At 44.2% G+C, this 14,406-nt stretch overlaps 1 protein-coding gene across 9 annotated transcripts in view; it reads right to left on the reverse strand.

The window, feature by feature from the left end:
• LOC136588508 (zinc finger protein 585A-like) overlaps positions 1–14,406 on the reverse strand; it is a 72,955-nt gene that overhangs the window by 15,080 nt on the left and 43,469 nt on the right. For 4 of the 9 annotated variants that reach the window (XM_066587785.1, XM_066587783.1, XM_066587782.1 and 1 more), the window contains exon 1: positions 2,867–2,933. Coding sequence is in view for 1 of the 9 variants with exons in the window: in XM_066587787.1 (XP_066443884.1) it covers positions 9,501–10,619 (1,119 nt within the window). In the remaining 8 variants the exon portion in view is untranslated. The other 5 variants (XM_066587787.1, XM_066587779.1, XM_066587784.1 and 2 more) reach the window with 5 other exon arrangements.

Genomic DNA, 14,406 nt, shown 5'->3' on the forward strand with positions numbered 1-14,406 from the left:
CCACCGCTGGACTGGTCGGAGCCAAGGCAACAGACAGGTAAATATAGGAGGGGGCCGGGCAACAGACAGGTAAATATAGGAGGGGGGCGGGCAACAGACAGGTAAATATAGGAGGGGGGCGGGCAACAGACAGGTAAATATAGGAGGGGGGCGGGCAACAGACAGGTAAATATAGGAGGGGGGCGGGCAACAGACAGGTAAATATAGGAGGGGGGCGGGCAACAGACAGGTAAATATAGGAGGGGGGCGGGCAACAGACAGGTAAATATAGGAGGGGGGCGGGCAACAGACAGGTAAATATAGGAGGGGGGCGGGCAACAGACAGGTAAATATAGGAGGGGGGCGGGCAACAGACAGGTAAATATAGGAGGGGGGCGGGCAACAGACAGGTAAATATAGGAGGGGGGCGGGCAACAGACAGGTAAATATAGGAGGGGGGCAACAGACAGGTAAATATAGGAGGGGGGCAACAGACAGGTAAATATAGGAGGGGGGCAACAGACAGGTAAATATAGGAGGGGGGCAACAGACAGGTAAATATAGGAGGGGGGCAACAGACAGGTAAATATAGGAGGGGGGCAACAGACAGGTAAATATAGGAGGGGGGCAACAGACAGGTAAATATAGGAGGGGGGGCAACAGACAGGTAAATATAGGAGGGGGGCAACAGACAGGTAAATATAGGGGGGGGCAACAGACAGGCAAATATAGGGGGGGGCGGCAACAGACAGGTAAATATAGGGGGGGGGGGGCAACAGACAGGTAAATATAGGGGGGGGGCGGCAACAGACAGGTAAATATAGGGGGGGGCGGCAACAGACAGGTAAATATAGGGGGGGCGGCAACAGACAGGTAAATATAGGGGGGGGGGCTACAGACAGGTAAATATAGGGGGGGGGGGCTACAGACAGGTAAATATAGGGGGGGGGGGCTACAGACAGGTAAATATAGGGGGGGGGGGCTACAGACAGGTAAATATAGGGGGGGCGGCAACAGACAGGTAAATATAGGGGGGGCAACAGACAGGTAAATATAGGGGGGGGGCGGGCAACAGACAGGTAAATATAGGGGGGGGGCAACAGACAGGTAAATATAGGGGGGGGGCAACAGACAGGTAAATATAGGGGGGGGGGCAACAGACAGGTAAATATAGGGGGGGGGGCAACAGACAGGTAAATATAGGGGGGGGGCAACAGACAGGTAAATATAGGGGGGGGCAACAGACAGGTAAATATAGGGGGGGGGCAACAGACAGGTAAATATAGGGGGGGGGCAACAGACAGGTAAATATAGGGGGGGGGCAACAGACAGGTAAATATAGGGGGGGGGCAACAGACAGGTAAATATAGGGGGGGGCAACAGACAGGTAAATATAGGGGGGGGGGCAACAGACAGGTAAATATAGGGGGGGGCAACAGACAGGTAAATATAGGGGGGGGGGCAACAGACAGGTAAATATAGGGGGGGGCAACAGACAGGTAAATATAGGGGGGGGGCAACAGACAGGTAAATATAGGGGGGGGGCAACAGACAGGTAAATATAGGGGGGGCAACAGACAGGTAAATATAGGGGGGGGGCAACAGACAGGTAAATATAGGGGGGGGGGCAACAGACAGGTAAATATAGGGGGGGGGGCAACAGACAGGTAAATATAGGGGGGGGGGCAACAGACAGGTAAATATAGGGGGGGGCAACAGACAGGTAAATATAGGGGGGGGGGCAACAGACAGGTAAATATAGGGGGGGGGCAACAGACAGGTAAATATAGGGGGGGGGCAACAGACAGGTAAATATAGGGGGGGGGCAACAGACAGGTAAATATAGGGGGGGGGCAACAGACAGGTAAATATAGGGGGGGGGCAACAGACAGGTAAATATAGGGGGGGGGGGCAACAGACAGGTAAGTATATATCTTCTGTATGGCATAATTACAAAGCACACATTATATTATAAAGTGCGTTGTAATAGCCATACAGAAGTATGTAGAGCCATTTTGCACAGTGGGACAACCCCTGTAAGTGATTGTTGTTACTAGCCAACACAAGTAGTGGGTTACCTTACAGCCACCCAGGAGTGGCATGATGCCAGTATGTTTTTTGCACTTGGTCACACTTAGGTATTCTAATAGGTCAAAAACCTGACTACAATTTTAGGGCAAAGAGGACCGCCAGTAAGCTGGATGAAAGCTGTGAGGGACCCTCACTGCTGAGTGATAATGGGGGTCTGGGGATTAGCCATACATAATGGCAGGGTAATAACTAGTATGGCGACGGCACGGCTCTCCACTGACTGCCCAGTGATGGGATGAGGCATCTGGAGGACCAGGGATCGTTTGATCGGCTCTTGAGCTCCCGCTTCGGTGCATCTTCTTGTGCTTTGTGGTAGGGTGGTAAGCTGGAGACTCCCTGGCTGTCCAGTGCTTACCCAATCTGGTGAGTTCATGTAATATTGGCTCCCGTGCCACAGAGGGCCACAACAACAGAACTCCAACCCAAATACAACTACACGGTTGGCTCACCCAGAGCACGAGTCTTCTACCCTCCGACCCAGTGGGGGGTAACCAGGTGAATTATGGGTACTTCTCTGGAACCCCCATCCTCCCAGCATTCCTCGGTGTCTAACCCGGAGACCATGCGAACTGTGGGGACTATGTGACACGAGGAAACAGGCGCAAATGGGGGTGAATAGTGTATCCCGTAACTGCCGACCTGTGTGCCAGCGTAGTCACCAACCAATGTACCCTGCAACTGCCGGGGGGACAGGAGGCGGGCGATATGACTGCACAGCCCTCCTGGACACCACAGACATGTCCCCATGACAACACTGACCGGCAGAACTCGTCAGCCCATACAGCATTATACTCACCAAGCCGCCACCAGGCCAACCCGGAAGGACTCCCCTCCACAGAGGCGCTGTTTCCGCTCCTGCAGAGCACGTGATCCAAGAGGCCGCCGCGCATGCGCCGTGCAGTCTTGAAGCCGCGCCTCCTAGCAGTATGTACCGGTTGCCATGGAGCCGGCGGGAGGTTCACGCGGCTTACGTTACCGGCGGTTCTGGGGATTCCTTATAACTAATGAGGAGGATCTAAGACTGCGATCACCTAATATTCCTCATACCATGTCAGGAATTGTGTTATATTGTACATTGTGTTGTGATTGTTCTGTTGTTCGGTAGAATTATGTGGCGATCGCTGCTGTTCCTGCTCTGTGCTTCTCAGGGCAGACTACTGAAGATCAGCACACTGCCCCCTGCTGGTGGGATGGTCTGGGTGCGGGGGACAATCCAGGACATCCTGCAGACACGTGTTCCCCCAGCAGGATAATGCTCGGCCGTACACAAAGGGGTCCCAGGAGCCCCCAGATTGATCCAGAGGAAGGCAGAAAATACTTAAAATGAAGCAGAAGCCAATTAGCCCATTTGGGGGGGGGGGGGGGGGGAATACCTTCCCGACTCCATAATGGCAGCCAGACTAATCCCGGGACCAACCTCTGATTGTACCTACCTGAACGTAAGACCCGGATCACCAACCCGCTGGTCACCTGATGTCTATATCCTGTAGTATCATAGAAAGACATCCAGTCCCTCTTACTCTCCTCTATGGATCCTGCCATCACCACTTCCTCAGGCAGAGAGTTCCACAGTCTCACTGCTCTTACAGTAAAGAACCCCCTCCTGTGTTGGTGATGAAACCTGCTTTCTTCTAGACGTAGCGGATGCCCTCTTGTTACCGTTGCAGTCCTGGGTATAAACAGATCATGGCAGAGATCCTTGTATCGTCCCCTCATGGATTTATATAGTGGAAGAATAGTTCTCAGCCCTCACCCCTATACCTCTTTTAATGCATCCCAAGACTTTATTTGCTTTTGCAGCAGCTGATTGGCATTGATTGCTCCAGCTAAGTTTACAGTCCACTACCGTGTTTCCCTGAAAATATGACACTGTCGTATATTAATTTTTGCCACAAAAGAGGCACAGGGTCTTATTTTCAGGAAGGGGTTGCTTATACTCACCTGGTCCACAGGCGCTGCTGATCTCCGGTAGCGATGCGGCAGGCTGCAGTGTCCTCAGCGATCACACATAACTCTTCTTATGGTGACGAGGCTTTGAAAACCCCTGCCCCTGGCAAGCGAGTGCTGTGATTGGCTCACGAGCGCCGTGGATCAGCCAATCAGAGCCAGTGCTCAATGAACCAATCACAGCCATTTAGTAATGTCATTTACGGAATGACTGTGAATGATTAAGCGTCGGCTCTGATTGGCTAGTGCTCGTTCCAATCACAGCTCTCGCTTGCTGGAGGTGAGCCCCGTCACCAGAAGGAGAGTTCTGTGTGAGTGCAGAGGACATGGCAGCCTGCCGCAGCCAAGGGGACAAGCGCAATAGACTCAGATGCCGTCGACTAGGTGTTTTAAATTTTTTCTTCAATTTGCTAGGGCTTATATTTTAAGCCCCCCCCCCCCCTCTGAAATTAGGGGTAGGGCTAATTTTCGTGGAGAGGCAGGGTAGTACTCCCAGGTCTTTTCCCTAGCAGTACCCCATTTGGTGTATATTGGTGACATCCGTTTCTCCTGCCCATGTGCAGAACCTTACATTTATTCACATTGAACTTGCCATTTCCCCCCCCAAGCCCCCGGCTTATCTCGGTCCGTTTGTAGCCGCACATTGTCCTCCGTTGTATTATCTTGTATAATTTTGTGTCATCTGCAAATATTGATATTTTGCTGTGCAGCCCCTCTATCAGGTCGTTGATAAATATATTGAACAGAATGGGGCCCAATACTGAACCCTGTGGCCCCCACTAGTGACTGTGGCCCAATCAGAGTATGAACCATTTATTACCACCCTCTGCTTTCTATCTCTGAGCCAGTTCTTTACCCAATTACACACGTTTTCACCCAATCCGAGCTTCTCATTTTATATATCAGCCTATTATGCGGCACGGTGTCAAACGCTTTAGAGAAGTCCAGATATACGAGATCAATAGACTCTCCCAGGTCCAGCCTAGAGCTTACTTCATGGTAGAAGCTGATCAGATTGGTCTGACATGATCAGCTGCGCATGAACCCGCACTGATGAGTTATGCCATTGTTTTCCTTGAGGAATTCTAAGATGGCGTCTCTCAGAAACCCCTCAAATATTTTTCCAATTATTGAAGTGAGACTTACCGGCCTGTAGTTACCAGGCAATTTTGGACCCCTTTTTGTAACTGGGATCACATTGGCAATGCGCCAATCCAGCAGTACAACCCCGGTCTCAAAAGTGTCCATAAATATAAGAAATAGCGGTCTGTCACATCACTTAGCTCCCTTAGAACCCTTGGGTGTATTTCATCTGGGCCCGGCCTTTTGTCGATGTTAATTTTTTAAACTGGCTCTGCACTTCCTTCTGTGTTAGGCATGCAATATTTAGATAGGGGTTCATTTTATCCCCCTGCATCTCGTGTGGCATTTCTTTTTCTCTTGTGAATACACTAGAACAAAATATTTAATAGATTTGCCTTCCCCCCATCTTCTCCTATGGTTTCTCCTGCATTATTTTTTAAAGGGCCAGTGCTCTCCTTTTACTGTTTATATAATTGCCAAAGAAAGTAAACAAAGTCTTAAACTATTTTTCAATCAGGGTTTCTGCCTCCTCCTTGGCAGTTTTTATCTTTTCCTTACATATTTTTTTTTCCCTGTATGATTTTAGCGCTTCTTCGCTGCCTTCTTGTTTTAGTAATTTAACTGCTTTCTTTTTTATTTATTGCTCCCCTTACAGTCTTGTCGAGCCATATTGGTTTCCTTCTACTTGTAGTTCTTTTATTTTTAAAGGGTATGAACTGCTCACATGAGGTATTCAGGATATTTTTGAACTTTCATTTGTTGTCTGTACTATTATTTTTGGGGACATTGTCTCATTTAATGTTGCGTAGAGTAATTCTGAGCTGATCAAATTTTGCTTTACTGTTTAGTTTTTTTGTTGCTCCCTGATAAGGCTTCTTATTGAATGACAACTGGAAATTAATTATATTGTGGTCACTGTTCCCCAAGTGTCCCTCACCCTGCACCCCCATGATTCTGTCCAGTTTGTTAGTACTAAGTCCAGAGTGGCCCTCCCCTTAGTTAGCTCCCATACAAGTTGGGTAAGGTAGTTATCTTTAATTGTTCTCAAGAACTTATCACCCCTGTGAGATTCACAGGTTTCGTTTTCCCATATTATATCCAGATAATTAAAGTCCTTCATAATAATTACTTAATTGCGATTTGTCACCTCTTCTATTTGTCTTAATAATGAGTTTTCAGTTTCTTCTATTATTTTTGGTGGCCTATGGAAAACTATCAGAATAGGTTTTTTTTCTCCCTGTATTTCTACCCACAGAGATTCCACATGTTGATTTCTTTCACTTATATTTTCTCGTAGCTTCGGCATTAAGTACGATTTAACATACAGACATACCCCTCCCATTTCCCTTTCTGGTTCCCATGGTCTCTTCTGAAGAGCTTGTAACCCTGTAAGTTCACCGCATCTTTCATCAAGCCATGTTTCCGTTATTCCTACTGCGTCGTAGTTTTCCTCAGACATTATTGCTTTAAACTTACTGAGCAGACTTCTTGCATTCATAGCCATACGATGTATATGGTTGTGGTTACTGGCTGTATTTATTATACTACTTATGGTCCTACTAGTTGCTGTCAGTCCTATCTGTATTTAACCCCCCCCCCCTATCGACCCTGATGGCCATTCCTTAATCCCAGAACTCTTATCTACACTGTCTACCCCCGTATTTCTCTTGTTGCCCTTCCCCCGGGCTCTAGCTTAAACACACCTCCAGCCTTCTAGCCATCTTTTCCCCCAGCACAGCTGCACCCTCCCCATTGAGATGCCACCCGTCCCTATAGGTAGAACCTATAGCCAACAGCAAAGTCAGCCCAGTTCAAGGAACCCAAACCCCTCCTTCTTACACAAACTCTGGAGCCACTTGTTTACCTCCCTAAGATCCTGCTGCCTTTCTAGTGTGGCTTGTGGAGCAGGCAGTATTTCTGAGAAAGCTACCTGAAAGGAGCTTGCCCTGAGCTTAGATCCTAGGCCCCTGAAATTGTTTTATAGGGTCCTCTATCAACCATTAACTTTGTCATTGGTGCCGATGTGCATTATGACTGCTGGATCCTCACCAGCCCCTCCCAGTAATCTGTCAACCCGGTCCGCGATGTGTCAAACCCGAGCGCCAGGAAGGCACCACACCGTTCCATGATCCCGGTCTTTGTGGCAGATTGCCCTGTTTGTCCCCCTAATAATTGAGTCCCCCACCACTAGGACCTGTCTACTCTCCCCTTCTTACTGGAGCAGTCATCCTCCTGGCGTTCAGAGGGCATGTTGTGCTGCAGCGGTACTGGCTCTGTAATGGAATTCCCTTTATCTGCCATGATGAAACAAAATGGCACCAAATGGACTCCACTGACAATAATGGAGTCGATTTGGTTTCCATCCCACTCTATTATTTTCTGGAAATCAAAAACAGAGGCTCCGAACAGAACCACCGATGTTGATGTTAATGTTGCCCCAACAGGACCCCTGTAACATAGACCATCATCAGACAGCCAAGCTACCATTCTTTCAACCATGCATCACCTGTGCTAACCTTATTCTGATGTACCGTAGAAAGGCACATGCATTGGGAATAAGGCCCCTTAACACAGGACGATTATCATTCAGAAAGTTCTCGCAGGAATTTCAACGACAATGGTCCCGTTTAAATGCATGCAGTGACTGAACGAAGATTGCCACATTGAGCCACACAGAACAAGTCAGAAGTTTGCAAAAGCAAGAAGTTGTACAGCCCCATACACTTCCGAAGTTTGGGCTAGTGGTATTCAGCTGTATCATTAAACACGCAAAGGTCATTTCAAGTGAACTCCATTCATAAATCTGAAAAAAGGCGCAACAACTAAAACCATCAAAAAGGAAAAATGTTGATATCTCATCGGAATCGTACTGCTGTGGCTATGAACAAGGCAAACGGTTAATAGCAAGGCCGATAACGTGGGAGCACTAGTTGAATTCAGTAAGGTAGGGAGCCAGATGCAGTTCCCTTCAGAGGCTATAAAATAAGACAGCGACCTGCAACACACGGTTTTTCTAATCCTACTATTTCATCACCATTATGAGGAAATTTATTAAGATTTGAAAGCGTTAAAACACGTTGCATATTATACATACATATACAGAAAACCATAAAGTGACAACTTTCTATCATATTATAAACACTAGGAAGAGCAAAAGAATATTGTCTTAAAGTAAAAGCATTCATGAATACTAATATATCCTCACTGAAGAAAAAGAATAAGCAAGAAACCAAATCAGTAAATAGTAGGTAGCAAGGACACCACTATTCGAATAAAATCTATTCTTTAGATTAAAGGGTCTGCCCAGAGGTAGACGAACATGGCTGCTTTCTTCAACACACATAGCACGATCCTTGTCCCATGAAGTTGTGTCTGGATTGCAGCTCACCTTTATTGAAGTGCATGGGAGCTGAGCTGTAATACCAGACATAGCCCACTCACAAGGGTGGCGCTGTGTTGGGAAGAAAGCTGCCATGTTTTCCTAACCCTGGCCAACCCCTTTAATGTTATAACTGTTTTTAACCATGCCATGGAGAAACAGTATTCAACTGAATACACTGGGTGATTTTACATCTCCCACACCAAAAATAGCTTATTGTGGGCTTTTACTCTTAAGGGGTAATTCACACGACTGTATTACGGTCCTTGGGCCGTCAGAGTCTGCAATTCACTAGACTGACTGCACACAACCCCTTAATATCTATGTGCCGATTCACACACCAGTTTTTCACAAGGAAACATTGAGTGAGAAAAAACACAACACACATTATTCTGATCTGATGATGAGACTTGCCAACCAAGTCAATGGGGACACAAAAAAACGGACAGAGCATGGATGCCGTTTGTGTGCGGTTGGTATTTCACAGATTTGTTGCTAGGTTATGCAGCAAAAAATAGTGTACTGGGACCCGTTACAATTATTCTTGCGGACGTGAAAACTGCATGAGATTCGGACGCAACACGATTGAGTTTTTATACTATTGTGTGAATTCAGCTAGAAACAGTCTGCCCACACAGGTCACATATTCATGGTGCCGCAGGTCAGATTTCTTTAAAACTCATCGGCCTGTTTTGTACTAATAATACACTGAAAATCTTTACACACACAAATCTGCAACAACAAAAAAATAGGTAGCGTACATGCTATAAGTGAACAAACTCTCGATCCACGCCCCTCCGGGCCACTAACAGCAGACAGTTTGAAATTATTATTGGATACACAAAGAATCAAATGTCTTCAGAGGTTTCTTCCACAGGCAAATCACTCTCCGCGCACTGAATTTCTAGGAGTGTTTCTTCTTCCTTAATGGAATTCTCTGCTGGTAAATAGCCAATTTCTGGATAAAACATCTCACTTTCTGAATATGAAAATGCTCCCGACCCGGTGTGAGTCATCTGATGTTTAACAAGGGAAGATTTCTGGGTAAAACATTTCCCACACTTAAAACATGAGAAAGGTTTCTCCCCCGTGTGAATTTTCTGATGTTCAGCAAGAGATGATTTCTGGGTAAAACATTTCCCACAATCTGAACATGAATATGGTTTCTCCCCCGTGTGAACTCTATGATGTACAACAAGATCTGATTTCTGAGCAAAACATTTCCCACAATCTAAACATGGATATGGCCTCTCCCCTGTATGTGTCTTCTGATGGTCAGCCAGAACTGATTTTCGAGTAAAACATTTTCCGCACTCAGAACATGAAAACGGCTTCTCTCCTGTGTGACATTTCTGATGTCCAACAAGAGAGGACTTTTGTGTAAAACATTTTCCACATACCAAACATGAGAAGGGCCTCTCGCCTGTGTGAGTCCGCTGATGTTTAACAAGATCTGATTTCTGAGTAAAACATTTCCCACATTCTAGACATGGGTTTTCCCCTGTGTGAAGTCGCTGATGTTGAACGAGACCCGATTTACGGGTGAAACATTTTCCACATTCAATACATGAAAATGGCTTCTCCCCTGTGTGAGTTTTCTGATGGTCAACGAGATTTGATTTCTGAGTGAAGCATTTCCAGCATTCCACACATGTATATGGTCTCTCTCCGGTATGTGTTTTCTGATGTTCAAAAAGAACAGATTTCCACGTGAAACACTTTCCACATTCTGTACAGGAAAACGGCTTCTCTCCCGAGTGACCTCTTTGATGTTCAACAAGAATAGATTTCTGTGTAAAACATTTCCCACATTCTGAACATGAATACGGTCTTTCATCTGTATGAATTCTCTGATGTTTAATAAGACCGGATTTTTGAGTAAAACCTTTCCCACATTGCGAACATGAATATGGTCTCTTATCTAAGTGAATTAGTCTATGTTTAATTAGGCTTGACTTACTTTTAAAATATTTCCCACATTGAGAACATGGGAAGAATTTGTCCCCTTTTTGACTTGCACTTTGTTTAGTAATGAGCGATTGATTTGATGAAGTTCCCTCATAACTGCAGGGATCAGATAACGAAGTGTTCTGTGCAATATTTTTGTGACGTCCTTCCGAATTTTTAACGGATTCATCTGCTGCAAGGAATAAAAGCAAATTTTATTAGTTCCGCTTTGCCATACAACAGTACAGCATATTTTTAACAATCAATAATAATCCTAAAACAAGAGATTTTTCCTGTATCAAAATAAAATGGCATGTCCAACAAATTTATTTCTTTAAAAAGTAGTTTTCAGTTTTGTCTTTTTTAACCAGCTAGCCATGCAGAAACATGAAGTAGCCTATAGTCAATCGCAGCTCTAGTGCCATATCTGCCATTTATAGGCTGCAGTGAGCGTGTATACGAAACGTCACAGACTGACTGCAACCAATCACAGGCTTCAGTGGTGACCAGCTGGTTAAAAAAAATAACACAGAAAACCCTTTAATTAAAAAATAGAAAAAATTAAATAAATAAAAAAATAAAAATCAGGACTGGGACTATATATGTATCTCTTCTTGATACTGCTGCTTAGTAAGGTGAATCATAGAGGGAGTAGGTGACAATCTATGCTCAAATCTCCTGTTTGCTAGACCAAACTGGTTATTTAGGGTTTTGGTAGGTGTACTACAAGCGTCTGTTGTAGGACCCCTTCTGATTTGGGTAAATTCATCACTTCATGACTTAGATGTTAACCCCTTAGTAACCAAGCCTGTTTGTGCCTTAATAACCAGGCCAAATTTTAGAAATCTTACATGAGTCACTCTAACATATAATAACTCTGTACATGTTTTGCATATCCAAGGGATTCTGATATTTTTTTCCACCAAATATTGTATTTCATTTAGGTGGTAAAAATAGACGGATAAAATTTGTGCATATTTTTTTAAAGTGCCAAATATGGGAATATTTTTTAAAAATTGTCATTTATTCATATGTTCAACTGCAATATAAGATATATATTTCCATCTGTTTACTTTATTCTGGAAGCACATTTGAAAAACTTTAGTTTTTTTTTTTTTTTAACCATTTAGGCGAGGTACAAATTTAACATTAATTATTCAAATTTTGAGGAATATTTTGTCTTCCTCCACCAAGCCAAGATTGCAAAAGCTCATAGGTATCAGAATGATAGGTACCCCCACAAATGACCCTATTTAAAAAAAACACATCTTAATGTAGTCGCTAAAGGGGGGCCAGAAGTATTTTGACCCCCAGGTTTTTTTCAGGAGTTAATGCAATTCAGAAGAGAAAAAATAACATTTCATATTTTTATAAATATGTCATTTTAAAGACAGGTTTTTCTATAGTGCACATGAAAATAAGGATTTACACCCCAAAATGGATCCTCCCCATTTGTCCCGTGTTCAGAAACATACCCATTGTGGCCCCGATCTTATGTCCGTATGCACAATGAAGGTGTTTGGGGCCCCATTGCCCACATGTAGAGCCCTTGAGCAGCCAAAACGACAGAGAACCCCCATAAATGACCCCATTTTAAAAACTAGACCTGTTAGCGAATTCATCTAGGGGTGTACTGTGTATTTTGACCCCACAGTCAATGGATCTAAGCAAAGCAAAAGAAACAAATTACGATTTTCGTCTTTTTGGTAATTGTGTCACTTTAAAAACAGAGTTTTTTTTGTACCGCACACATATGAATGAAGACTATCACTCCAAAATGGATCCCCATTTTAAAGACAGGTTTTTCTATAGTGCACATGAAACTAAGGATGGATCCTCCCCATTTGTCCCGTGTTCAGAGACATACCCATTGTGGCCCTAATCTACTTACAGGACACATGGCTCGGGCTGGATTTTAAGGCACAATTGAATAAATTCCAGGCCCCATTGCTCACTTGTGCAGAAAAAAAAAATAGAAAATGACTCCCTAAAAATAATCCCTTCCGCTTCCCTTTGGCGTTCCCCAAATCTTACATATAAAAATGAATGTATGTCTGTGTGCGTGCGTGTCTGTCTGTCTGCGTGTCTGTCCGTCTGTTTGTCCTTTATGCGCTACTACACCATTCATCCGATCGCCATGAAACTTTGGGAAGTTGCTGAGTACACTCCTGGGAAGATTATAGGCATAGTACAACTATCCTATGATAAATGGCGCGCGCGCGTCGTCGAAAGTTACGACCCCCCCCCACGTAGATCGAATAAGTAAGCCACCTGCTATTGTGATGTCATCACTGATGTCATCAACATCGGACGCCCTTGAACATGCCCCAACATGTTCTATAAAGCTGCATTGTGAGACCTCCTGCTCATATACTAATATATTAAACAGACGACCTCCTCCTCATATACTAATATATTACACAGACGACCGCCTCCTCATATACTAATATATTACACAGACGACCTTCTCCTCATATACTAATATATTACACAGACGACCTCCTCCTCATATACTAATATATTACACAGACGACCTCCTCCTCATATACTAATATATTAAACAGACGACCTCCTCCTCATATACTAATATATTACACAGACGACCTCCTCCTCATATACTAATATATTAAACAGACGACCTCCTCCTCATATACTAATATATTACACAGACGACCGCCTCCTCATATACTAATTCTATGCGCAAAAGAATTAGCGTCCAAATTTTACGTACGGAATCGAATTCTCTCACTTCGCGATGTAATAGAAACTTGAAATTTGGCACGAGCATTGATTATGTCATAAATAGGAAAAGCTAATCGGTCCCAACTCGATTATTCAATTCTAGGCGCAAAAGAATTGGCGTCCACATTTTACGTACGCAATCTCATTTTCTCGCTTCCCAATGTCATTTGGCACGAGCATTGAGTATGTCATAAATAGGAAACGCTAATGGGTCCCAACTCGATTATTCGATTCTGTGCGCCAAAGAATTAGCGTCCAAATTTTACGTACGGAATGTAATTTTCTCACATAGGAACTTGAAATTTGGTACGGGCATTCAATATGTTATAAATAGGAAAAGCTAATGGGTCCCAACTTGCTTATTCAATTCTATGCACAAAAGAATTAGCGTCCAAATTTTATGTACGGAATGTCATTTTCTCACTTCCTGATATATATAAATGAATGTATGTCTGTCTGTTTGTCCTTTATACATTACTACTGCATTCATCCAATTGCCATGAGACTTTGGGAAGTTGTTGAGTACACTCCTGGGAAGATTACTGGCATAGTACATCTATCCTATGATAGGTGGCGCGCGTGTGAGCATCGTCGACAGTTATGCCCCCCAGACAAAGATCGTTTGATTTCCATCTCAAGCACAAAAGCAAAAGGCATTACGAGCAACGGGAGGCGTGTTCAACTACAAGATGATGCATCCGCCGAACGTATCACAAGACAATTGCTGGATATTGAGAATGCTGAGGTAAAATGAAAGCTGTGCTGTGATTGGTTGCTATTTCTTATACTGCTGAGCTAACATGAAAGCTGTGCTGTGATTGGTGGCTACTTCTTATACTACTGAGGTTGCATGAAAGCTGTGCTGCGATTCGTTGTTATATATTATACCACTGAGGTAACATGAAAGCTGCGCTGTGATTGGTTGCTATATATTATACTGAGGTAACATGAAAGCTGCGCTGTGATTGGTTGCTATTTTTTATATTGCTGAGGTAACATGAAAGCTACGCTGTGATTGGTTGTTATATATTATACTGAGGTAACATGAAAGCTGTGCTGTGATTGGTTGCTATATATTATACTGAGGTAACATGAAAGCTGCGCTGTGATTGGTTGCTATTTTTTATATTGCTGAGGTAACATGAAAGCTACGCTGTGATTGGTTGTTATATATTATACCACTGAGGTAACATGAAAGCTGCGCTGTGATTGGTTGTTATCTAGATATATAAAAACGA

Source organism: Eleutherodactylus coqui, chromosome 13 (assembly GCF_035609145.1).
Source record: "Eleutherodactylus coqui strain aEleCoq1 chromosome 13, aEleCoq1.hap1, whole genome shotgun sequence".
Classification (NCBI taxonomy): Eukaryota; Metazoa; Chordata; class Amphibia; order Anura; family Eleutherodactylidae; genus Eleutherodactylus; species Eleutherodactylus coqui.